Below are 25,520 nucleotides of genomic sequence, written 5' to 3'. Positions count from 1 at the left end.
TGTTGGGGGGAATGTCCTAGCGTGTCGTTGGGAGGAATGTCCTAGCGTGCCGTTGGGGGGAATGTCCTAGCGTGCCGTTGGGGGGAATGTCCTAGCGTGCCGTTGGGAGGAATGTCCTAGCGTGCCGTTGGGAGGAATGTCCTAGCGTGTCGTTGGGAGGAATGTCCTAGCGTGCCGTTGGGGGAATGTCCTAGCGTGCCGTTGGGGGGAATGTCCTAGCGTGCCGTTGGGGGGAATGTCCTAGCGCGCCGTTGGGGGGAATGTCCTAGCGCGCCGTTGGGGGGAATGTCCTAGCGCGCCGTTGGGGGGAATGTCCTAGCGCGCCGTTGGGGGGAATGTCCTAGCGCGCCGTTGGGGGAATGTCCTAGCGCGCCGTTGGGGGGAATGTCCTAGCGCGCCGTTGGGGGGAATGTCCTAGCGCGCCGTTGGGGGAATGTCCTAGCGCGCCGTTGGGGGAATGTCCTAGCGCGCCGTTGGGGGGAATGTCCTAGCGCGCCGTTGGGGGGAATGTCCTAGCGCGCCGTTGGGGGGAATGTCCTAGCGCGCCGTTGGGGGGAATGTCCTAGCGCGCCGTTGGGGGGAATGTCCTAGCGCGCCGTTGGGGGGAATGTCCTAGCGCGCCGTTGGGGGGAATGTCCTAGCGCGCCGTTGGGGGGAATGTCCTAGCGCGCCGTTGGGGGAATGTCCTAGCGCGCCGTTGGGGGGAATGTCCTAGCGCGCCGTTGGGGGGAATGTCCTAGCGCGCCGTTGGGGGGAATGTCCTAGCGCGCCGTTGGGGGAATGTCCTAGCGTCCTAGCGCGCCGTTGGGGGAATGTCCTAGCGCGCCGTTGGGGGGAATGTCCTAGCGCGCCGTTGGGGGGAATGTCCTAGCGCGCCGTTGGGGGAATGTCCTAGCGCGCCGTTGGGGGGAATGTCCTAGCGCGCCGTTGGGGGAATGTCCTAGCGCGCCGTTGGGGGAATGTCCTAGCGCGCCGTTGGGGGAATGTCCTAGCGCGCCGTTGGGGGGAATGTCCTAGCGCGCCGTTGGGGGGGATGCTCCACATTAGCAGATATTATTCCTGTTGTGACTCCCTCCAGTTTGCTAGGGTCCTGACTTACCCAGAGACAGGGAGAGCTCTGCCAGGAGAGGTTCTCGAGGTGGAGAGGAGAGCTCTGCCAGGAGAGGTTCTCGAGGTGGAGAGGAGAGCTCTGCCAGGAGAGGTTCTCGAGGTGGAGAGGAGAGCTCTGCCAGGAGAGGTTCTAGAGATGGAGAGAGGGGAGAGCTCTGCCAGGAGAGGTTCTAGAGGTGGAGAGAGGGGAGAGCTCTGCCAGGAGAGGTTCTAGAGGTGGAGAGAGGGGAGAGCTCTGCCAGGAGAGGTTCTAGAGGTGGAGAGAGGGGAGAGCTCTGCCAGGAGAGGTTCTAGAGGTGGAGAGAGGGGAGAGCTCTGCCAGGAGAGGTTCTAGAGGTGGAGAGAGGGGAGAGCTCTGCCAGGAGAGGTTCTAGAGGTGGAGAGAGGGGAGAGCTCTGCCAGGAGAGGTTCTAGAGGTGGAGAGAGGGGAGAGCTCTGCCAGGAGAGGTTCTAGAGGTGGAGAGAGGGAGAGCTCTGCCAGGAGAGGTTCTAGAGGTGGAGAGAGGGGAGAGCTCTGCCAGGAGAGGTTCTAGAGGTGGAGAGAGGGGAGAGCTCTGCCAGGAGAGGTTCTAGAGGAGAGGTTTGAGAGGTGGAGAGAGGGGAGAGCTCTGCCAGGAGAGGTTCTAGATGTGGAGAGAGGGGAGAGCTCTGCCAGGAGAGGTTCTAGAGGTGGAGAGGTTATAGAGGTGGAGAGGAGAGCTCTGCCAGGAGAGGTTCTAGAGGTGGAGAGAGGGGAGAGCTCTGCCAGGAGAGGTTCTAGAGGTGGAGAGGAGAGCTCTGCCAGGAGAGGTTCTAGAGGAGGAGAGGTTCTAGAGGTGGAGAGGAGAGCTCTGCCAGGAGAGGTTCTAGAGGTGGAGAGGAGAGCTCTGCCAAGAGAGGTTCTAGAGGTGGAGAGGAGAGCTCTGCCAGGAGAGGTTCTAGAGGTGGAGAGGAGAGCTCTGCCAGGAGAGGTTCTAGAGGTGGAGAGGAGAGCTCTGCCAGGAGAGGTTCTAGAGGTGGAGAGGAGAGCTCTGCCAGGAGAGGTTCTAGAGGAGAGGTTCTAGAGGTGGAGAGGAGAGCTCTGCCAGGAGAGGTTCTCGAGGTGGAGAGGAGAGCTCTGCCAGGAGAGGTTCTAGAGGTGGAGAGGAGAGCTCTGCCAGGAGAGGTTCTAGAGGTGGAGAGGAGAGCTCTGCCAGGAGGTTCTCGGGTGGAGAGGAGAGCTCTGCCAGGAGAGGTTCTCGAGGTGGAGAGGAGAGCTCTGCCAGGAGAGGTTCTAGAGGAGGGTTCTCGAGGTGGAGAGGAGAGCTCTGCCAGGAGAGGTTCTAGAGGTGGAGAGGAGAGCTCTGCCAGGAGAGGTTCTAGAGGTGGAGAGAGGGGAGAGCTCTGCCAGGAGAGGTTCTCGAGGTGGAGAGGAGAGCTCTGCCAGGAGAGGTTCTCGAGGTGGAGAGGAGAGCTCTGCCAGGAGAGGTTCTAGAGGTGGAGAGGAGAGCTCTGCCAGGAGAGGTTCTAGAGGAGAGGTTCTAGAGGTGGAGAAGAGAGCTCTGCCAGGAGAGGTTCTAGAGGTGGAGAGGAGAGCTCTGCCAGGAGAGGTTCTAGAGGTGGAGAGAGTATAGTGCACTATTTTAGACCAGAGCCCTCATAGTGGGGACGTACACTTAGTCTTATTTGGTTTTAATTCACACGTTAAGGCACTGCATTTTCTCTCCCTGATGAGGAATGCTCTGGTCGTGGGTCACAGAGGAGTAGAGAAGATATTTAGAGAGAGGCTGTCATGCACACACCACATATCCCAAGCCACACAGTACATAGTCACACACAGTAGGCTCTTACTGGCAGGAGGACACAGTCTAACTGACAGGGGTAAATCAAGGGGAACCAAGTAGGACACCCCATACCAGTCCCTCCTTGCACCTACTCCACCAACTGCTGCCCTGCACCTACTGCACTTACTGCTGCCATGCACCTACTCTACTTACTGCTGCCCTACAAGTATCTACTGCTGCCCTGCACCTACTCCACTTACTGCTGCCCTGCACCTACTCCACCAACTGCTGCCCTGCACCTACCCCACTTACTGCTGCCCTGCACCTACTCTACTTACTGCTGCCCTGCACCTACTCCACTTACTGCTGCCCTGCACCTACTGCACTTACTGCTGCCCTGCACCTACTGCACTTACTGCTGCCCTGCACCTCCTCCACTTACTGCTGCCCTGCACCTACTCCACTTACTGCTGCCCTGCACCTACTCCACTTACTGCTGCCCTGCAAGTACCTACTGCTGCCCTGCACCTACTCTACTTACTGCTGCCCTGCAAGTACCAACTGCTGCCCTGCACCTACTCCACTTACTGCTGCCCTGCACCTACTGCACTTACTGCTGCCCTGCAAGTATCTACTGCTGCCCTGTACCTACTGCACTTACTGCTGCCCTGCACCTACTCTACTTACTGCTGCCCTGCAAGTATCTACTGCTGCCCTGCACCTACTGCACTTACTGCTGCCCTGCACCTACTCCACCAACTGCTGCCCTGCACCTACTCTACTTACTGCTGCCCTGCAAGTACCTACTGCTGCCCTGCACCTAATCTACTTACTGCTGCCCTGCAAGTACCTACTGCTGCCCTGCACCTACTCCACTTACTGCTGCCCTGCACCTACTCTATTTACTGCTGCCCTGCACCTACTCTACTTACTGCTGCCCTGCACCTACTCCACTTACTGCTGCCCTGCACCTACTCCACTTACTGCTGCCCTGCACCTACTCCACTTACTGCTGCCCTGCACCTACTCCACTTACTGCTGCCCTGCACCTACTCCACTTACTGCTGCCCTGCACCTACTCCACTTACTGCTGCCCTGCACCTACTCCACTTACTGCTGCCCTGCACCTACTCGACTTACTGCTTCCCTGCACCTACTCCACCTACTGCTTCCCTGCAAGCACCTACTGCTTCCCTGCAAGCACCTACTGCTGCCCTGCAAGCACCGAGTGCTGCCCTGCAAGCACCGAGTGCTGCCCTGCAAGCACCGAGTGCTGCCCTGCAAGCACCGAGTGCTGCCCTGCAAGCACCGAGTGCTGCCCTGCAAGCACCGAGTGCTGCCCTGCAAGCACCGAGTGCTGCCCTGCAAGCACCGAGTGCTGCCCTGCAAGCACCGAGTGCTGCCCTGCAAGCACCGAGTGCTGCCCTGCAAGCACCGAGTGCTGCCCTGCAAGCACCGAGTGCTGCCCTGCAAGCACCGAGTGCTGCCCTGCAAGCACCTACTGTGCCTGCTGCACTGCAAGTATCTACTGTACCTACTGTACCTGCTGCACTGCAAGCATCTACTGTACCTGCTGCACTGCAAGTAGCTACTGTACCTGCTGCACTGCAAGTAGCTACTGTACTGCACTGTATCTGCACCGACTGCTGCCCCTGCAAGCACCGAGTGCTGCTGCACTGCAAGCATCTACTGTATCTGCTGCACTGCAAGCACCTACTGTACCTGCTGCACTGCAAGCAGCTACTGTACCTGCTGCACTGCAAGTATCTACTGTACCTGCTGCACTGCAAGTATCTACTGTACCTGCTGCACTGCAAGTATCTACTGTACCTGCTGCACTGCAAGTATCTACTGTACCTGCTGCACTGCAAGTATCTACTGTACCTGCTGCACTGCAAGTATCTACTGTACCTGCTGCACTGCAAGTATCTACTGTACCTGCTGCACTGCAAGTATCTACTGTACCTGCTGCACTGCAAGTATCTACTGTATCTGCTGCACTGCAAGTATCTACTGTACCTGCTGCACTGCAAGTATCTACTGTACCTGCTGCACTGCAAGTATCTACTGTACCTGCTGCACTGCAAGTAGATACTGTACCTACTGTACCATCTGCACTACTTCTGCAGTACCTACTCTGCTTACTGCCCTACAAGTACCTACTTATCTGCTACCCTACAAGTGCCTACTTATCTGCTACCCTACAAGTGCCTACTTATCTGCTACCCTACAAGTGCCTACTTATCTGCTACCCTACAAGCACCTAGCGCTGCCCTACAAGTACCTAGCGCTGCCCTACAAGTACCTAGCGCTGCCCTACAAGTACCTAGCGCTGCCCTACAAGTACCTAGCGCTGCCCTACAAGTACCTAGCGCTGCCCTACAAGTACCTAGCGCTGCCCTACAAGTACCTAGCGCTGCTCTACCCTGGATGGTTAAAGTCTGATTTCTACATTACACAAACGTGTGTGTGCCTTGTGCGAAATGGCAATCCTGCATAGTTGCATCATTTTACACTTTTTGGGGCATCACACAGTTGCGTGCTTTTGCTACGCAAATATGCAAAATGGTCATTTTGCGTAGCTACCGGGGTTCTGGTGTTGCGTACTGGCTTGGGATATGAATTAGGTTGAACTCTTTATGTAAACCTGCTGCTCTCTCTGCTGCCACAGGAAGATACCTGTTCAGCAGGAGGAAGCATTTTCATGTCCAGCCTCAACTTCTCTCTGGTTCCATGGCCAGTGGATGTCCTCTGCTTTCCTCCAGGGTTGCTTGTGCTGGATGTCCTGAGTGAACATGAGGACATACAAGGAGAGAGAGAAGTTCCTAGAAAGTCTCTCTCATTCTGCCCGGACCTATACAGTCATTTGTCTGGACTGTTAGTGGGATGGCGTGATATTACTTCAGAAGGTGTGAACAGAGAGCGAGAGAGAAGTAGAATCTTCTAGCTAACTAAGACTGTCTGTATGTCTGTCCCTGTATGAGCTGACATGTAGAGAGAGAGAGAGAGAGAGAGAGAATATTCTAGCTAACCGAGACTCTCTCCCTGTAGGAGCTGACCTGTAGAGAGAGAGAGAGAATGTTCTAGCTAACCAAGACGCTGTCTCCCTGTAGAAGCTGACCTGTAGAGAGAGAGAGAATATTCTAGCTAACCGAGACTCTCTCCCTGTAGGAGCTGACCTGTAGAGAGAGAGAGAGAGAGAATGTTCTAGCTAACCAAGACGCTGTCTCCCTGTAGAAGCTGACCTGTAGAGAGAGAGAGAGAATATTCTAGCTAACCAAGACGCTGTCTCCCTGTAGAAGCTGACCTGTAGAGAGAGAGAGAATATTCTAGCTAACCAAGACGCTGTCTCCCTGTAGAAGCTGACCTGTAGAGAGAGCGAGAGAATATTCTAGCTAACCGAGACTCTCTCTCTGTAGGAGCTGACCTGTCGAGAGGAGCTGCTAACCCTGCTGCTGTCTCTACTGCCACTGGTCTGGAAGATACCTGTTCAGGAGGAGAAGGCCCCAGGTAGGTCCTCCACACTCCACACCTTCATCACTAACACACACCGCCTTCACAGTGTACACCTGCTACCTGTAAAACACCAGTTAGGTCCTCCACACCTTCATCACTAACACACACCAGGTAAAACCAACCTAACTACCTAAACTACTGTTGACTTCCTCTACCGTGTGTCCTAACACACATCTATACAACTGTAACAAAACTACTGTTGACTTCCTCTACCGTGTCTCCTAACACACATCTATACAACTAACAAAACTACTGTTGACGTCCTCTACCGTGTCTCCTAACACACATCTATACAACTGTAACATAACTACTGTTGACCTCCTCTACCGTGTCTCCTAACACACATCTATACAACTGTAACATAACTACTGTTGACCTCCTCTACCGTGTGTCCTAACACACATCTATACAACTGTAACATAACTACTGTTGACCTCCTCTACCGTGTGTCCTAACACAACCCAGGAGTGGATGGATTGATGGATATTGTAGCTGTAAACATTGATGTATTCTAGTTTAAGAGAGCAGTGAGTTATATAGAACAACACACATCTATACAACTAACATAACTACTGGATGACCTCCTGGAGCTACCGTGGATGGTCCTAACACACATCTGGATGGAACTAACATAGATGGTACTGGTTGACGATGGATGGTTGGATCTGGATAGTGGATGGATGCCTAACACAATGGTTGCCTAGGAGCTGTGGATGGATGGATTGATGGATATTGTAGCTGTAAACATTGATGGATTTAGTTTAAGAGAGCAGTGGGTGGATGGTTATATAGAACATGGTTGGATAGAAGTTATGGATGGTTGGATAGATGGATGGTTGGATGGATGGTTGGGTAGATGGATGTCTACTGGAGCTGTGGATGGATGGATAGATGGGATGGATGGTGGAGCTGTTGATGGATGGATGGATAGATGGATAGATGGATGGATGCCTACTGGAGCTGTGGGTGGATGGATGCCTAGATGGAGCTGTGGATGGATGGATGGTTGGATAGATGGTTGGATGGATGGTTGGATAGATGGATAGATGGATGGATGCCTACTGGAGCTGTGGGTGGATGGATAGATGGATGCCTACTGGAGCTGTGGATGGATGGATGGATAGATGGATGGATTCCTACTGGAGCTGTGGATGGATGGATGGTTGGATAGATGGTTGGATGGATGGTTGGATAGATGGATGGATGGATGGATGCCTACTGGAGCTGTGGGTGGATGGATGCCTACTGGAGCTGTGGGTGGATGGATGCCTACTGGAGCTGTGGGTGGATGGATGTCCATTGGAGCTGTGGGTGGATGGTTGGATAGATGGTTGCCTACTGGAGCTGTGGATGGTTGGATAGATGGATGCCTACTGGAGCTGTGGATGGATGGATGGATGGATAGATGGATGGATTCCTACTGGAGCTGTGGGTGGATGGATGCCTACTGGAGCTGTGGGTGGATGGATGTCTACTGGAGCTGTGGGTGGATGGATGCCCACTGGAGCTGTGGGTGGATGGTTGGATAGATGGTTGCCTACTGGAGCTGTGGTTGGATGGATGGATAGATGGATTCCTACTGGAGTTGTGGATGGATGGTTGGATGGATGGTTGCTTACTGGAGCTGTGGGTGGATGGATGCCTACTGGAGCTGTGGGTGGATGGATGTCCACTGGAGCTGTGGGTGGATGGTTGGATAGATGGTTGCCTACTGGAGCTGTGGTTGGATGGATGGTTGCCTACTGGAGTTGTGGATGGATGGTTGGATAGATGGATTCCTACTGGAGCTGTGGATGGATGGTTGGATGGATGGTTGCTTACTGGAGCTGTGGGTGGATGGATGCCTACTGGAGCTGTGGGTGGATGGATGCCTACTGGAGCTGTGGGTGGATGGATGTCCACTGGAGCTGTGGGTGGATGGTTGGATAGATGGTTGCCTACTGGAGCTGTGGTTGGATGGATGGTTGCCTACTGGAGTTGTGGATGGATGGTTGGATAGATGGATTCCTACTGGAGCTGTGGATGGATGGTTGCCTACTGGAGCTGTGGATGGATGGTTGCCTACTGGAGCTGTGGATGGATGGATGGATAGATGGATGGATTCCTACTGGAGCTGTGGGTGGATGGTTGCCTACTGGAGCTGTGGGTGGATGGATGTCCACTGGAGCTGTGGGTGGATGGTTGGATGGATGGTTGGATGGATAGATGGATTCCTACTGGAGCTGTGGATGGATGGTTGGATAGATGGTTGCTTACTGGAGCTGTGGATGGATGGTTGGATGGATGGTTGGATAGATGGTTGCTTACTGGAGCTGTGGATGGATGGTTGGATGGATGGTTGGATAGATGGTTGCCTACTGGAGCTGTGGATGGATGGTTGGATGGATGGTTGGATAGATGGTTGCTTACTGGAGCTGTGGATGGATGGTTGGATGGATGGTTGGATGGATGGATGGTTGGATGGATGGTTGGATAGATGGTTGGATAGATGGTTGGACTGGATGGTGGATGGTTGGATGGATGGATGGTTGGATGGATGGTTGGATGGATGGTTGGATTTGGATGGATGGTTGGATGGATGGTTGGATAGATGGTTGGATGGATGGTTGGATGGATGGTTGGATGGATGGTTGGATAGATGGTTGCTTACTGGAGCTGTGGATGGATGGTTGGATGGATGGTTGGATGGATGGTTGGATAGATGGTTGCTTACTGGAGCTGTGGATGGATGGTTGGATAGATGGTTGCTTACTGGAGCTGTGGATAGATGGATGCCTACTGGAGCTGTGGATGGATGGTTGCCTACTGGAGCTGTGGGTGGATGGATAGATGGATTCCTACTGGAGCTGTGGATGGATGGTTGGATGGATAGATGGATTCCTACTGGAGCTGTGGATGGATGGTTGGATGGATAGATGGATTCCTACTGGAGCTGTGGATAGATGGATGCCTACTGGAGCTGTGGATGGATGGTTGGATAGATGGATGCCTACTGGAGCTGTGGATGGATGGATGATGGATGCCTACTGGAGCTGTGGGTGGATGGATGCCTACTGGAGCTGTGGGTGGATGGATAGATGGATTCCTAGATGGATTCCTACTGGAGCTGTGGGTGGATGGATAGATGGATGCCTACTGGATCTGTGGATGGATGGATAGATGGATGCCTACTGGATGGGATGATGGATGCCTACTGGAGCTGTGGATGGATGGATGCCTACTGGAGCTGTGGATGGATGGATGGATGGATGCCTACTGGAGCTGTGGATGGATGGATAGATGGATGCCTACTGGAGCTGTGGATGGATGGATAGATGGATGCCTACTGGAGCTGTGGATGGATGGATGCCTACTGGAGCTGTGGATGGATGGATAGATGGATGCCTACTGGAGCTGTGGATGGATGGATGGATGCCTACTGGAGCTGAGAATGGATGGATGGATGGATGGATGCCTACTGGAGCTGTGGATGGATGGATAGATGGATGCCTACTGGAGCTGTGGATGGATGGATGGATGCCTACTGGAGCTGAGCATGGATGGATGGATGGATGGATGCCTACTGGAGCTGTGGATGGATGGATGCCTACTGAAGCTGTGGATGGATGGATGGATGGATGGATGGATGGATGGATGGATGGATGGATGGATGCCTACTGGAGCTGTGGATGGATGGATGCCTACTGGAGCTGTGGATGGATGGATAGATGGATGCCTACTGGAGCTGTGGATGGATGGATAGATGGATGCCTACTGGAGCTGAGAATGGATGGATGGCTGGATGCCTACTGGAGCTGATTGACCTCAGGGTGACTGGGGTATTTAGTGTCGTCCTGCTAATCTCTTTTAACATGCTCCTCATACATAGTTGTCTTATTAGCTTCTGTTATATTAGTTCAGCACACCGCCTCGATTAATTGTTGATTTGAACACCTTTTGATATACATACATTAATTTATAAGATGTATCACATCTAAACTCACACTAAACTCCTCTAGAAATATGAGTCAGAGAATAAGGAGTTGGAGCTCGGTAAGGAAGGGGAAGATATGGTCTTGAACAGTGACGTCCATCACACTTAGTAGCAGAGAATAAGGAGTTGGAGCTCGGTAAGGAAGGGGAAGATATGGTCTTGAACAGTGACGTCCATCACACTTAGTAGCAGGGAATAAGGAGTTGGAGCTCGGTAAGGAAGGGGAAGATATGGTCTTGAACAGTGACGTCCATCACACTTAGTAGCAGAGAATAAGGAGTTGGAGCTCGGTAAGGAAGGGGAAGATATAGTCTTGAACAGTGACGTCCATCACACTTAGTACTGAAGTGACAACTACAGAGCCTTCAGGAAGTATTCACACTCTTTTAGTTTTTTCTACATTTAGTTGTTTTACAGCCTGAATTTAAAATGGATTAAATGGACTTGTTTTTATCACTGGCCTACACTCAAAACCACATGTCAAAGTGGAATTATGTTTTTGAAAGTTTTACAAATTAAAAGTTGTAATGTCTTCAGTAAGTATTGAACCCCTTTGTTATGGTAAACCTAAATATGTTTGAGTAAAAATTTGCTTAAGAAGTCCCATAATAAATTGCATGGGCAATATCGGTGTTTAACATGATTTTTGAACAACTACCTCATCTCTGTATCCCACACACACAATTATCTGTCCCTCAGTCGAGCTGTGAATTTCAAACACAGATTTAACCACAAAGACCAGGGAGGTTTTCCAATGCTTCGCAAAGAAAGGCACCTATTGGTAGATGGGTTAAAAAAAAAAAGCAGACATTGAATATCCCTTTGAGCATGGTGAAGTTATTCATTACACTTTAGATGGTGTATCAGTACACCCAGTCACTACAAAGATACAGGCGTCCTTCCTATCTCAGTTGCCGGAGAGGAAGGAAACTGCTCAGGGATTTTCACCATGATGCCAATGGTAACTTTAAAACAGTTACAGAGTTTAATGGCTGTGATAGGAGAAAACTGAGGATGGATCAACAACATTGTAGTTACTCCACAATACTAACCTAAATGACAGAGTGAAAAGAAGGAAGCCTGTACAGAATACAAATATTCCAAAACATGCATTCTGTTTGCAACAAGGCACTAAAGTAAAACTGTTGAAAATGTGTCAAAGAAATGAACCTTTTGTCCTGAATACCAAGTGACTGAGGTGGTAGACTGAGGTGGTGTACTGACTGAGGTGGTGTACTGACTGAGGTGGTGTACTGACTGAGGTGGTGTACTGACTGAGGTGGTGTACTGACTGAGGTGGTGTACTGACTGAGGTGGTGTACTGACTGAGGTGGTGTACTGACTGAGGTGGTGTACTGACTGAGGTGGTGTACTGACTGAGGTGGTGTACTGACTGAGGTGGTGGACTGACTGAGGTGGTGGACTGACTGAGGTGGTGGACTGACTGAGGTGGTGGACTGACTGAGGTGGTGGACTGACTGAGGTGGTGGACTGACTGAGGTGGTGGACTGACTGACTGAGGTGGTGTACTGACTGACTGAGGTGGTGTACTGACTGACTGAGGTGGTGTACTGACTGAGTGGTGGACTGACTGACTGGTGTACTGACTGTGGGTGGTGTACTGACTGACTGAGGTGGTGTACTGACTGACTGAGGTGGTGTACTGACTGAGTGAGGTGGTGTACTGACTGAGTGAGGTGGTGGACTGACTGAGTGAGGTGGTGGACTGACTGACTGAGGTGGTGTACTGACTGACTGAGGTGGTGTACTGACTGACTGAGGTGGTGTACTGACTGACTGAGGTGGTGTACTGACTGAGTGAGGTGGTGTACTGACTGAGTGAGGTGGTGGACTGACTGAGTGAGGTGGTGGACTGACTGAGTGAGGTGGTAAACTACTCAATGCCATTGGATGAATCCCAGAACATATTCCAGTTTGTGCAAAACAGTCCTGTAGTTTAGCATCTGCTTCATCTGACCACTTCCGTATTGAGCGAGTCACTGGTACTTCCTGCTTTAGTTTTTGCTTGAAAAGCAGGAATCGGGAGGATAGAATTAAGGTCAGATTTGCCAAATGGAGGGTGAGGAAGAGTTTTATGCGTCTGTGTGTGGAGTAAAAGTGGTCTCTAGGTTGTTATTTCTCCCTCTGGTTGCACATGTGACATTCTGTTTACTGAGCATTTTGTGTAGATCATTGACAGAAAATGACAAATCAATTTGAATCCCACTTTCACACCACCAACGTGCTGAAAAAGTCCAGGGGTGTGGATACTTTCTGAAGGCCGCGTACTCTACGTGGTGTTATGCTTAGCATTGAAGAATGTGCTAGAAGTAGACGACTGGTGAACTGTACCGTAGGCGGTTTTCTGTTGTTGCTTCAAAGCCTGTTATTGATTTTTGACTAATTAAAGTAATTGATCATCTGTAGTGTGCCAACACCTTGTCTCTAAGGTTGTTAATCAGGTAACATTACATACTGGAGCCTTCAATCCCTACAGACTGGAGCTGTCAATCCCTACAGACCTTTACAGACTGGAGCTGTCACTCCCTACAGACTGGAGCTGTCAATCCCTACAGACCTTTACAGACTGGAGCTGTCACTCCCTACAGACTGGAGCTGTCACTCCCTACAGACCTTTACAGACTGGAGCTGTCACTCCCTACAGACTGGAGCTGTCAATCCCTACAGACCTTTACAGACTGGAGCTGTCAATCCCTACAGACCATTACATACTGGAGCTGTCAATCCCTACAGACCATTAGACTGGAGCTGTCAATCCCTACAGACCATTAGACTGGAGCTGTCAATCCCTACAGACCATTAGACTGGAGCTGTCAATCCCTACAGACCATTAGACTGGAGCTGTCAATCCCTACAGACCATTAGACTGGAGCTGTCAATCCCTACAGACTGGAGCTGTCACTCCCTACAGACTGGAGCTGTCACTCCCTACAGACTGGAGCTGTCACTCCCTACAGACTGGAGCTGTCACTCCCTACAGACCTTTACAGACTGGAGCTGTCAATCCCTACAGACCATTACATACTGGAGCTGTCAATCCCTACAGACCTTTACATACTGGAGCTGTCACTCCCTACAGACTGGAGCTGTCACTCCCTACAGACCTTTACAGACTGGAGCTGTCAATCCCTACAGACCATTACAGACTGGAGCTGTCAATCCCTACAGACCATTACAGACTGGAGCTGTCAATCCCTACAGACCATTAGACTGGAGCTGTCAATCCCTACAGACCTTTACAGACTGGAGCTGTCAATCCCTACAGACCTTTACAGACTGGAGCTGTCAATCCCTACAGACCTTTACAGACTGGAGCTGTCAATCCCTACAGACCTTTACAGACTGGAGCTGTCAATCCCTACAGACCTTTACAGACTGGAGCTGTCAATCCCTACAGACCTTTACAGACTGGAGCTGTCAATCCCTACAGACCTTTACAGACTGGAGCTGTCAATCCCTACAGACCTTTACAGACTGGAGCTGTCAATCCCTACAGACCTTTACAGACTGGAGCTGTCAATCCCTACAGACCTTTAGACTGGAGCTGTCAATCCCTACAGACCTTTAGACTGGAGCTGTCAATCCCTACAGACTGGAGCTGTCAATCCCTACAGACCTTTACAGACTGGAGCTGTCAATCCCTACAGACCTTTACAGACTGGAGCCGTCAATCCCTACAGACTGGAGCTGTCACTCCCTACAGACTGGAGCCGTCACTCCCTACAGACTGGAGCCGTCACTCCCTACAGACTGGAGCCGTCACTCCCTACAGACTGGAGCCGTCACTCCCTACAGACTGGAGCCGTCACTCCCCTACAGACTGGAGCCGTCACTCCCTACAGACTGGAGCTGTCAATCCCTACAGACTGGAGCTGTCAATCCCTACAGACTATAACAGACTGGAGCTGTCACTCCCTACAGACTATAACAGACTGGAGCTGTCACTCCCTACGGACTGGAGCTGTCACTCCCTACGGACTGGAGCCGTCACTCCCTACAGACTGGAGCCGTCACTCCCTACAGACTGGAGCCGTCACTCCCTACAGACTGGAGCCGTCACTCCCTACAGACTGGAGCCGTCACTCCCTACAGACTGGAGATGTCACTCCCTACAGACTGGAGCTGTCACTCCCTACAGACTGGAGCTGTCACTCCCTACAGACTGGAGCTGTCACTCCCTACAGACTGGAGCTGTCACTCCCTACAGACTGGAGCTGTCACTCCCTACAGACTGGAGCTGTCACTCCCTACAGACTGGAGCTGTCACTCCCTACAGACTGGAGCTGTCACTCCCTACAGACTGGAGCTGTCACTCCCTACAGACTGGAGCTGTCACTCCCTACAGACTGGAGCTGTCACTCCCGACAGACCTTTACAGACTGGAGCTGTCACTCCCTACAGACTGGAGCTGTCACTCCCTACAGACTGGAGCTGTCACTCCCTACAGACTGGAGCCGTCACTCCCTACAGACTGGAGCCGTCACTCCCTACGGACTGGAGCCGTCACTCCCTACGGACTGGAGCCGTCACTCCCTACGGACTGGAGCCGTCACTCCCTACAGACTGGAGCTGTCACTCCCTACAGACTGGAGCTGTCACTCCCTACAGACTGGAGCTGTCACTCCCTACAGACTGGAGCTGTCACTCCCTACAGACTGGAGCTGTCACTCCCTACAGACTGGAGCCGTCACTCCCTACAGACTGGAGCCGTCACTCCCTACGGACTGGAGCCGTCACTCCCTACGGACTGGAGCCGTCACTCCCTACGGACTGGAGCCGTCACTCCCTACGGACTGGAGCCGTCACTCCCTACGGACTGGAGCCGTCACTCCCTACGGACTGGAGCCGTCACTCCCTACGGACTGGAGCCGTCACTCCCTACGGACTGGAGCCGTCACTCCCTACGGACTGGAGCCGTCACTCCCTACGGACTGGAGCCGTCACTCCCTACGGACTGGAGCCGTCACTCCCTACGGACTGGAGCCGTCACTCCCTACGGACTGGAGCCGTCTCCCTACGGACTGGAGCCGTCACTCCCTACGGACTGGAGCTGTCACTCCCTACAGACTGGAGCCGTCACTCCTATAGACTGGAGCTGTCACTCCCTATAGACTGGAGCTGTCACTCCCTACAGACTGGAGCTGTCACTCCCTACAGACCTTTACAGACTGGAGCTGTCAATCCCTACAGACCTTTACAGACTGGAGCTGTCAATCCCTACAGACCTTTACAGACTGGAGCTGTCAATCCCTACAGACCTTTACAGACTGGAGCCGTCAATCCCTACAGACCTTTACAGACTGGAGCTGTCACTCCCTACGGACTGGAGCCGTCACTCCCTACGGACTGGAGCTGTCACTCCCTACAGACCTTTACAGACTGGAGCTGTCAATCCCTACAGACCTTTACAGACTGGAGCTGTCAATCCCTACAGACCATTACAGACTGGAGCTGTCAATCCCTACAGACCATTAGACTGGAGCTGTCAATCCCTACAGACCATTACAGACTGGAGCTGTCAATCCCTACAGACCATTAGACTGGAGCTGTCAATCCCTACAGACCATTAGACTGGAGCTGTCAATCCCTACAGACTGGAGCTGTCAATCCCTACAGACTGGAGCTGTCAATCCCTACAGACCTTTACAGACTGGAGCCGTCAATCCCTACAGACTTTTACAGACTGGAGCTGTCAATCCCTACAGACCTTTACAGACTGGAGCTGTCAATCCCTACAGACCTTTACAGACTGGAGCCGTCACTCCCTACAGACTGGAGCCGTCACTCCCCTACAGACTGGAGCCGTCACTCCCTACAGACTGGAGCCGTCACTCCCTACAGACTGGAGCCGTCACTCCCTACAGACTGGAGCCGTCACTCCCTACAGACTGGAGCCGTCACTCCCTACAGACTGGAGCCGTCACTCCCTACAGACTGGAGCCGTCACTCCCTACAGACTGGAGCCGTCACTCCCTATAGACTGGAGCCGTCACTCCCTACAGACTGGAGCCGTCACTCCCTATAGACTGGAGCTGTCACTCCCTATAGACTGGAGCCGTCACTCCCTACAGACTGGAGCCGTCACTCCCTACAGACTGGAGCCGTCACTCCCTACAGACTGGAGCCGTCAATCCCTACAGACTGGAGCCGTCACTCCCTACAGACTGGAGCCGTCACTCCCTACAGACTGGAGCCGTCACTCCCTACAGACTGGAGCCGTCACTCCCTACAGACTGGAGCCGTCACTCCCTATAGACTGGAGCCGTCACTCCCTACAGACTGGAGCCGTCAATCCCTACAGACTGGAGCCGTCAATCCCTACAGACTGGAGCCGTCACTCCCTACAGACTGGAGCTGTCAATCCCTACAGACTATAACAGACTGGAGCTGTCACTCCCTACAGACTATAACAGACTGGAGCTGTCACTCCCACTGGACTGGAGCTGTCACTCCCTACAGACTGGAGCTGTCACTCCCTACAGACTGGAGCTGTCACTCCCTACAGACTGGAGCTGTCACTCCCTACAGACTGGAGCTGTCAATCCCTACAGACTGGAGCTGTCACTCCCTACAGACTGGAGCTGTCACTCCCTACAGACTGGAGCTGTCACTCCCTACAGACTGGAGATGTCAATCCCTACAGACTGGAGATGTCAATCCCTACAGACTGGAGATGTCACTCCCTTCCATCTATCGCCATGACCACCATTGTGGCTGATGGAAACCATCGTTCCAAAGTCCCTTTATTTCATGGTTAATGTTCTGAGGCTGGTTCTCCATAGTGACAGGACAAAGGAATTTGTCTGTGGCCTGAGATTTACCAGGTGCGTGAGGAGTCATAAAACCCCACATGTCTTCAGACCCCAAGATCTCTCCTTCTCTGTTGGGGTTGAAAGAGAATCTGTAGGGTTGTGGTCTCCTTTAACCTGACCTGGTCAAGACAGTCATGACACAGTTGTTTCTGTGTTGCCTGATATCACCCAGCCTTACAGTAGTTTCTGTGTTGCCAGATTTCACCCTGCCTTACAGTAGTTTCTGTGTTGCCTGATAACCCCCAGCCTTACAGTAGTTTCTGTGTTGCCTGATAACCCCCAGCCTTACAGTAGTTTCTGTGTTGCCTGATATCACCCAGCCTTACAGTAGTTTCTGTGTTGCCTGATGTCACCCAGCCTTACAGTAGTTTCTGTGTTGCCTGATGTCACCCAGCCTTACAGTAGTTTCTGTGTTGCCTGATGTCACCCAGCCTTACAGTAGTTTCTGTGTTGCCTGATGTCACCCAGCCTTACAGTAGTTTCTGTGTTGCCTGATATCACCCTGCCTTACAGTAGTTTCTGTGTTGCCTGATATCACCCTGCCTTACAGTAGTTTCTGTGTTGCCTGATATCACCCTGCCTTACAGTAGTTTCTGTGTTGCCTGATATCACCCTGCCTTACAGTAGTTTCTGTGTTGCCTGATTTCACCCTGCCTTACAGTAGTTTCTGTGTTGCCTGATATCACCCTGCCTTACAGTAGTTTCTGTGTTGCCTGATGTCACCCAGCCTTACAGTAGTTTCTGTGTTGCCTGATTTCACCCAGCCTTACAGTAGTTTCTGTGTTGCCTGATATCACCCTGCCTTACAGTAGTTTCTGTGTTGCCTGATAACCCCCAGCCTTACAGTAGTTTCTGTGTTGCCTGATGTCACCCAGCCTTACAGTAGTTTCTGTGTTGCCTGATTTCACCCTGCCTTACAGTAGTTTCTGTGTTGCCTGATTTCACCCTGCCTTACAGTAGTTTCTGTGTTGCCTGATGTCACCCAGCCTTACAGTAGTTTCTGTGTTGCCTGATGTCACCCAGCCTTACAGTAGTTTCTGTGTTGCCTGATTTCACCCAGCCTTACAGTAGTTTCTGTGTTGCCTGATTTCACCCTGCCTTACAGTAGTTTCTGTGTTGCCTGATAACCCCCAGCCTTACAGTAGTTTCTGTGTTGCCTGATGTCACCCAGCCTTACAGTAGTTTCTGTGTTGCCTGATTTCACCCTGCCTTACAGTAGTTTCTGTGTTGCCTGATATCACCCTGCCTTACAGTAGTTTCTGTGTTGCCTGATATCACCCTGCCTTACAGTAGTTTCTGTGTTGCCTGATATCACCCAGCCTTACAGTAGTTTCTGTGTTGCCTGATATCACCCTGCCTTACAGTAGTTTCTGTGTTGCCTGATATCACCCTGCCTTACAGTAGTTTCTGTGTTGCCTGATTTCACCCAGCCTTACAGTAGTTTCTGTGTTGCCTGATATCACCCTGCCTTACAGTAGTTTCTGTGTTGCCTGATATCACCCTGCCTTACAGTAGTTTCTGTGTTGCCTGATGTCACCCAGCCTTACAGTAGTTTCTGTGTTGCCTGATGTCACCCTGCCTTACAGTAGTTTCTGTGTTGCCAGATTTCACCCTGCCTTACAGTAGTTTCTGTGTTGCCTGATGTCACCCAGCCTTACAGTAGTTTCTGTGTTGCCTGATGTCACCCAGCCTTACAGTAGTTTCTGTGTTGCCTGATTTCACCCAGCCTTACAGTAGTTTCTGTGTTGCCTGATTTCACCCTGCCTTACAGTAGTTTCTGTGTTGCCTGATAACCCAGCCTTACAGTAGTTTCCCTGAGCCTTACAGTAGTTTCTGTGTTGCCTGATTTCACCCAGCCTTACAGTAGTTTCTGTGTTGCCTGATTTCACCCAGCCTTACAGTAGTTTCTGTGTTGCCTGATGTCACCCAGCCTTACAGTAGTTTCTGTGTTGCCTGATGTCACCCAGCCTTCAGTAGTTTCTGTGTTGCCTGAGTCACCCAGCCTTACAGTAGTTTCTGTGTTGCCTGATTTCACCCAGCCTTACAGTAGTTTCTGTGTTGCCTGATGTCACCCAGCCTTACAGTAGTTTCTGTGTTGCCTGATTTCACCCAGCCTTACAGTAGTTTCTGTGTTGCCTGATGTCACCCAGCCTTACAGTAGTTTCTGTGTTGCCTGATGTCACCCAGCTGATGTCACCCAGCCTTACAGTAGTTTCTGTGTTGCCTGATGTCACCCAGCCTTACAGTAGTTTCTGTGTTGCCTGATGTCACCCAGCCTTACAGTAGTTTCTGTGTTGCCTGATGTCACCCAGCCTTACAGTAGTTTCTGTGTTGCCTGATGTCACCCTGCCTTACAGTAGTTTCTGTGTTGCCAGATTTCACCCTGCCTTACAGTAGTTTCTGTGTTGCCTGATGTCACCCAGCCTTACAGTAGTTTCTGTGTTGCCTGATTTCACCCAGCCTTACAGTAGTTTCTGTGTTGCCTGATTTCACCCAGCCTTACAGTAGTTTCTGTGTTGCCTGATTTCACCCAGCCTTACAGTAGTTTCTGTGTTGCCTGATGTCACCCAGCCTTACAGTAGTTTCTGTGTTGCCTGATGTCACCCAGCCTTACAGTAGTTTCTGTGTTGCCTGATATCACCCAGCCTTACAGTAGTTTCTGTGTTGCCTGATGTCACCCAGCCTTACAGTAGTTTCTGTGTTGCCTGATGTCACCCTGCCTTACAGTAGTTTCTGTGTTGCCTGATTTCACCCTGCCTTACAGTAGTTTCTGTGTTGCCTGATGTCACCCAGCCTTACAGTAGTTTCTGTGTTGCCTGATGTCACCCAGCCTTACAGTAGTTTCTGTGTTGCCTGATGTCACCCAGCCTTACAGTAGTTTCTGTGTTGCCTGATGTCACCCAGCCTTACAGTAGTTTCTGTGTTGCCTGATGTCACCCAGCCTTACAGTAGTTTCTGTGTTGCCTGATGTCACCCAGCCTTACAGTAGTTTCTGTGTTGCCAGATTTCACCCTGCTGTCTCTGCTGGAAGTGTTCTTGAGCCGGGAGGTGAATGCCGCCCCCCAGAGGGCGGGGAAAGAGCAGAAGACCGGTGCGTTGCACTCTGAGAAGCAGTCCCGCGGAGGCAGCAGCAGCTCCACCTGGAAGGTCCTGCGTCGCTCTCGCCGCACCGCTCAGCGCTACTCCGTAAGGGATGCGCGTCGCTCCCAGCTCTCCACCTCTGACTCAGACGCCAACTCTGACAACAAGGCCGTCGCCGGTGGCACCGGTGGAGTGCGTAGTCGACGTTCTCGCGGTTCTACGATCCGTGTGAGCTGCCAGCATCACCGTTCGGAGGCTCCCTTGTTACCCTCGCCTCCTGTCCCCCCTCCCGAGAAGACCATGGCATCGCCTTTCCCGCTCTACCCCCAACCTCGGTCGCTGGGGGGGTCCCAGGCCACCCTGGACACAGAGACCCTGACTGACCCAGCTGCCATGTCCATATTCAACAGGATGGAGAACTCACCCTTCGACCTCTGTCATGTTCTGCTCTCGCTCCTGGAAAAGGTATTTTTAAATTGTGTTGAATGTTAAGTGCCCGGCGCACAGCCTTGTCAGCCTTTGCTCAAGCTGTCCATTCTTAATACAACCCGGACCACAATGTAAATAGGTTGGTAGACTTAGTGTTTTTAATACTAAATCATGTTAAATGTACTGTTGCTCTCAAGTGGTTGCATTATCTCTATATATGTATTTTAAATATGACCCCCCCCCCCCCAAAAAAAATAAATAATAATAATTAATTTAAATGTTTTTTCCAAGGTGTGTAAATTTGACATGAGCATCAACCACAACCCAGGTCTGGCTGTCAGTGTGGTGCCGACCCTCACTGAGATCCTTACCGAGTTTGGAGACTGTTGTGGTTCGGGGGGGGGTGAGGGGGTGGAGGAGCTGGCTGGAGGCTGGACAGAGGAACCCATCGCCCTGGTCCAGGTACACCTTTTTAATTAACTGTTTCTTCATTGAATATAATAATTAAATACTTAATGTCAATGCTTTAATTGGTCTTTTACATATTGTGCTGTACTTACTATTGACATTGTTTTGTCATTGTAGTGGGATGTTTTGTCATTGTAGTGGGATGTGTTGTCATTGTAATGGGATGTGTTGTCATTGTGGTGGGATGTGTTGTCATTGTAGTGGGATGTGTTGTCATTGTGGTGGGATGTGTTGTCATTGTGGTGGGATGTGTTGTCATTGTGGTGGGATGTGTTGTCATTGTGGTGGGATGTGTTGTCATTGTGGTGGGATGTGTTGTCATTGTGGTGGGATGTGTTGTCATGGGGGATGTGTTGTCATTGTGGTGGGATGTGTTGTCATTGTGGTGGGATGTGTTGTCATTGTAATGGGATGTGTTGTCATTGTGGTGGGATGTGTTGTCATTGTGGTGGGAGGTGTTGTCATTGTGGTGGGATGTGTTGTCATTGTAATGGGATGTGTTGTCATTGTGGTGGGATGTGTTGTCATTGTGGTGGGATGTGTTGTCATTGTGGTGGGATGTATTGTCATTGTGGTGGGATGTGTTGTCATTGTAGTGGGATGTGTTGTCATTGTGGTGGGATGTGTTGTCATTGTAGTGGGATGTGTTGTCATTGTGGTGGGAGGTGTTGTCATTGTGGTGGGATGTGTTGTCATTGTAATGGGATGTGTTGTCATTGTGGTGGGAGGTGTTGTCATTGTAGTGGGATGTGTTGTCATTGTGGTGGGATGTATTGTCATTGTGGTGGGATGTATTGTCATTGTGGTGGGATGTGTTGTCATTGTAGTGGGATGTGTTGTCATTGTGGTGGGATGTGTTGTCATTGTGGTGGGATGTGTTGTCATTGTGGTGGGAGGTGTTGTCATTGTGGTGGGATGTGTTGTCATTGTAATGGGATGTGTTGTCATTGTGGTGGGAGGTGTTGTCATTGTGGTGGGATGTGTTGTCATTGTGGTGGGATGTGTTGTCATTGTGGTGGGATGTGTTGTCATTGTGGTGGGATGTGTTGTCATTGTGGTGGGAGGTGTTGTCATTGTGGTGGGATGTGTTGTCATTGTGGTGGGATGTGTTGTCATTGTGGTGGGATGTGTTGTCATTGTAATTGGATGTGTTGTCATTGTGATGGGATGTTTTGTCATTGTGGTGGGATGTGTTGTCATTGTAATGGGATGTGTTGTCATTGTGGTGGGATGTGTTGTCATTGTGGTGGGATGTGTTGTCATTGTAATGGGATGTGTTGTCATTGTGGTGGGATGTGTTGTCATTGTGGTGGGATGTGTTGTCATTGTGGTGGGATGTGTTGTCATTGTGGTGGGATGTGTTGTCATTGTGGTGGGATGTGTTGTCATTGTGGTGGGATGTGTTGTCATTGTGGTGGGATGTGTTGTCATTGTGGTGGGATGTGTTGTCATTGTGGTGGGATGTGTTGTCATTGTGGTGGGATGTGTTGTCATTGTGGTGGGATGTGTTGTCATTGTGGTGGGATGTGTTGTCATTGTGGTGGGATGTGTTGTCATTGTGGTGGGATGTGTTGTCATTGTGGTGGGATGTGTTGTCATTGTGGTGGGATGTGTTGTCATTGTGGTGGGATGTGTTGTCATTGTGGTGGGATGTGTTGTCATTGTGGTGGGATGTGTTGTCATTGTGGTGGGATGTGTTGTCATTGTAATGGGATGTGTTGTCATTGTAATGGGATGTGTTGTCATTGTGGTGGGATGTGTTGTCATTGTGGTGGGATGTGTTGTCATTGTGGTGGGAGGTGTTGTCATTGTGGTGGGATGTGTTGTCATTGTGGTGGGATGTGTTGTCATTGTGGTGGGATGTGTTGTCATTGTAATGGGATGTGTTGTCATTGAGGTGGGATGTGTTGTCGTTGTGGTGGGATGTGTTGTCGTTGTGGTGGGATGTGTTGTCGTTGTGGTGGGATGTGTTGTCATTGTAATTGGATGTGTTGTCATTGTGGTGGGATGTGTTGTCATTGTGGTGGGATGTGTTGTCATTGTGGTGGGATGTGTTGTCATTGTGGTGGGATGTGTTGTCATTGTAGTGGGATGTGTTGTCATTGTAGTGGGATGTGTTGTCATTGTGGTGGGATGTGTTGTCATTGTGGTGGGATGTGTTGTCATTGTGGTGGGATGTGTTGTCATTGTAGTGGGATGTGTTGTCATTGTAATGGGATGTGTTGTCATTGTAGTGGGATGTGTTGTCATTGTAATTGGATGTGTTGTCATTGTAATGGGATGTGTTGTCATTGTAGTGGGATGTGTTGTCATTGTAGTGGGATGTGTTGTCATTGTAGTGGGATGTGTTGTCATTGTAATGGGATGTGTTGTCATTGTAATGGGATGTGTTGTCATTGTAATGGGATGTGTTGTCATTGTAGTGGGATGTGTTGTCATTGTAATGGGATGTGTTGTCATTGTGGTGGGATGTGTTGTCATTGTGGTGGGATGTGTTGTCATTGTGGTGGGATGTGTTGTCATTGTAGTGGGATGTGTTGTCATTGTAATGGGATGTGTTGTCATTGTAGTGGGATGTGTTGTCATTGTAATGGGATGTGTTGTCATTGTGGTGGGATGTGTTGTCATTGTGGTGGGATGTGTTGTCATTGTGGTGGGATGTGTTGTCATTGTGGTGGGATGTGTTGTCATTTTAATGGGATGTGTTGTCATTGTAATGGGATGTGTTGTCATTGTAATGGGATGTGTTGTCATTGTGATGGGATGTGTTGTCATTGTGGTGGGATGTGTTGTCATTGTAGTGGGATGTGTTGTTATTTTAATGGGATGTGTTGTCATTGTAATGGGATGTGTTGTCATTGTAATGGGATGTGTTGTCATTGTGGTGGGATGTTTTGTCATTGTGGTGGGATGTGTTGTCATTGTGGTGGGATGTGTTGTCATTGTGGTGGGAGGTGTTGTCATTGTGGTGGGATGTGTTGTCATTGTGGTGGGATGTGTTGTCATTGTGGTGGGATGTGTTGTCATTGTAGTGGGATGTGTTGTCATTGTAGTGGGATGTGTTGTCATTGTGGTGGGATGTGTTGTCATTGTGGTGGGATGTGTTGTCATTGTAATTGGATGTGTTGTCATTGTAATGGGATGTGTTGTCATTGTGGTGGGATGTGTTGTCATTGTGGTGGGATGTGTTGTCATTGTGGTGGGATGTGTTGTCATTGTAGTGGGATGTGTTGTCATTGTGGTGGGATGTGTTGTCATTGTGGTGGGATGTGTTGTCATTGTAATGGGATGTGTTGTCATTGTGGTGGGATGTGTTGTCATTGTGGTGGGATGTGTTGTCATTGTGGTGGGATGTGTTCTCATTGTAGTGGGATGTGTTGTCATTGTGATGGGATGTGTTGTCATTGTAATGGGATGTGTTGTCATTGTGATGGGATGTGTTGTCATTGTGGTGGGATGTGTTGTCATTGTAGTGGGATGTGTTGTTATTTTAATGGGATGTGTTGTCATTGTAATGGGATGTGTTGTCATTGTAATGGGATGTGTTGTCATTGTAATGGGATGTGTTGTCATTGTAGTGGGATGTGTTGTCATTGTAATGGGATGTGTTGTCATTGTGGTGGGATGTGTTGTCATTGTGGTGGGATGTGATGTCATTGTGGTGGGATGTGTTGTCATTGTGGTGGGATGTGTTGTCATTGTAATGGGATGTGTTGTCATTGTAGTGGGATGTGTTGTCATTGTAGTGGGATGTGTTGTCATTGTGGTGGGATGTGTTGTCATTGTGGTGGGATGTGTTGTCATTGTAATTGGATGTGTTGTCATTGTAATGGGATGTGTTGTCATTGTGGTGGGATGTGTTGTCATTGTGGTGGGATGTGTTGTCATTGTGGTGGGATGTGTTGTCATTGTAGTGGGATGTGTTGTCATTGTAGTGGGATGTGTTGTTATTTTAATGGGATGTGTTGTCATTGTAATGGGATGTGTTGTCATTGTAATGGGATGTGTTGTCATTGTGGTGGGATGTGTTGTCATTGTAATGGGATGTGTTGTCATTGTGGTGGGATGTGTTGTCATTGTGGTGGGATGTGATGTCATTGTGGTGGGATGTGTTGTCATTGTGGTGGGATGTGTTGTCATTGTAATGGGATGTGTTGTCATTGTAGTGGGATGTGTTGTCATTGTAGTGGGATGTGTTGTCATTGTGGTGGGATGTGTTGTCATTGTGGTGGGATGTGTTGTCATTGTAATTGGATGTGTTGTCATTGTAATGGGATGTGTTGTCATTGTGGTGGGATGTGTTGTCATTGTGGTGGGATGTGTTGTCATTGTGGTGGGATGTGTTGTCATTGTAGTGGGATGTGTTGT

General features: G+C 50.5%; 1 protein-coding gene across 1 annotated transcript in view; it reads left to right on the top strand.

Moving 5' to 3' along the window:
• The window catches only part of lyst (lysosomal trafficking regulator), a 282,509-nt gene that overhangs the window by 61,285 nt on the left and 195,704 nt on the right, over positions 1–25,520 (top strand). Inside the window, 3 exon segments of the mRNA XM_052497067.1 lie at positions 6,272–6,362; positions 20,179–20,720; positions 20,976–21,146. Of these exon segments, the coding sequence (XP_052353027.1) occupies positions 6,272–6,362; positions 20,179–20,720; positions 20,976–21,146 (804 nt within the window).

The sequence above is a fragment of the Oncorhynchus keta genome, chromosome 3 (genome assembly GCF_023373465.1).
Source record: "Oncorhynchus keta strain PuntledgeMale-10-30-2019 chromosome 3, Oket_V2, whole genome shotgun sequence".
NCBI lineage: Eukaryota > Metazoa > Chordata > Actinopteri > Salmoniformes > Salmonidae > Oncorhynchus > Oncorhynchus keta.
Note: the sequence above shows the minus strand (reverse complement) of the source record. Positions and strands in the feature narration are given on the sequence as shown.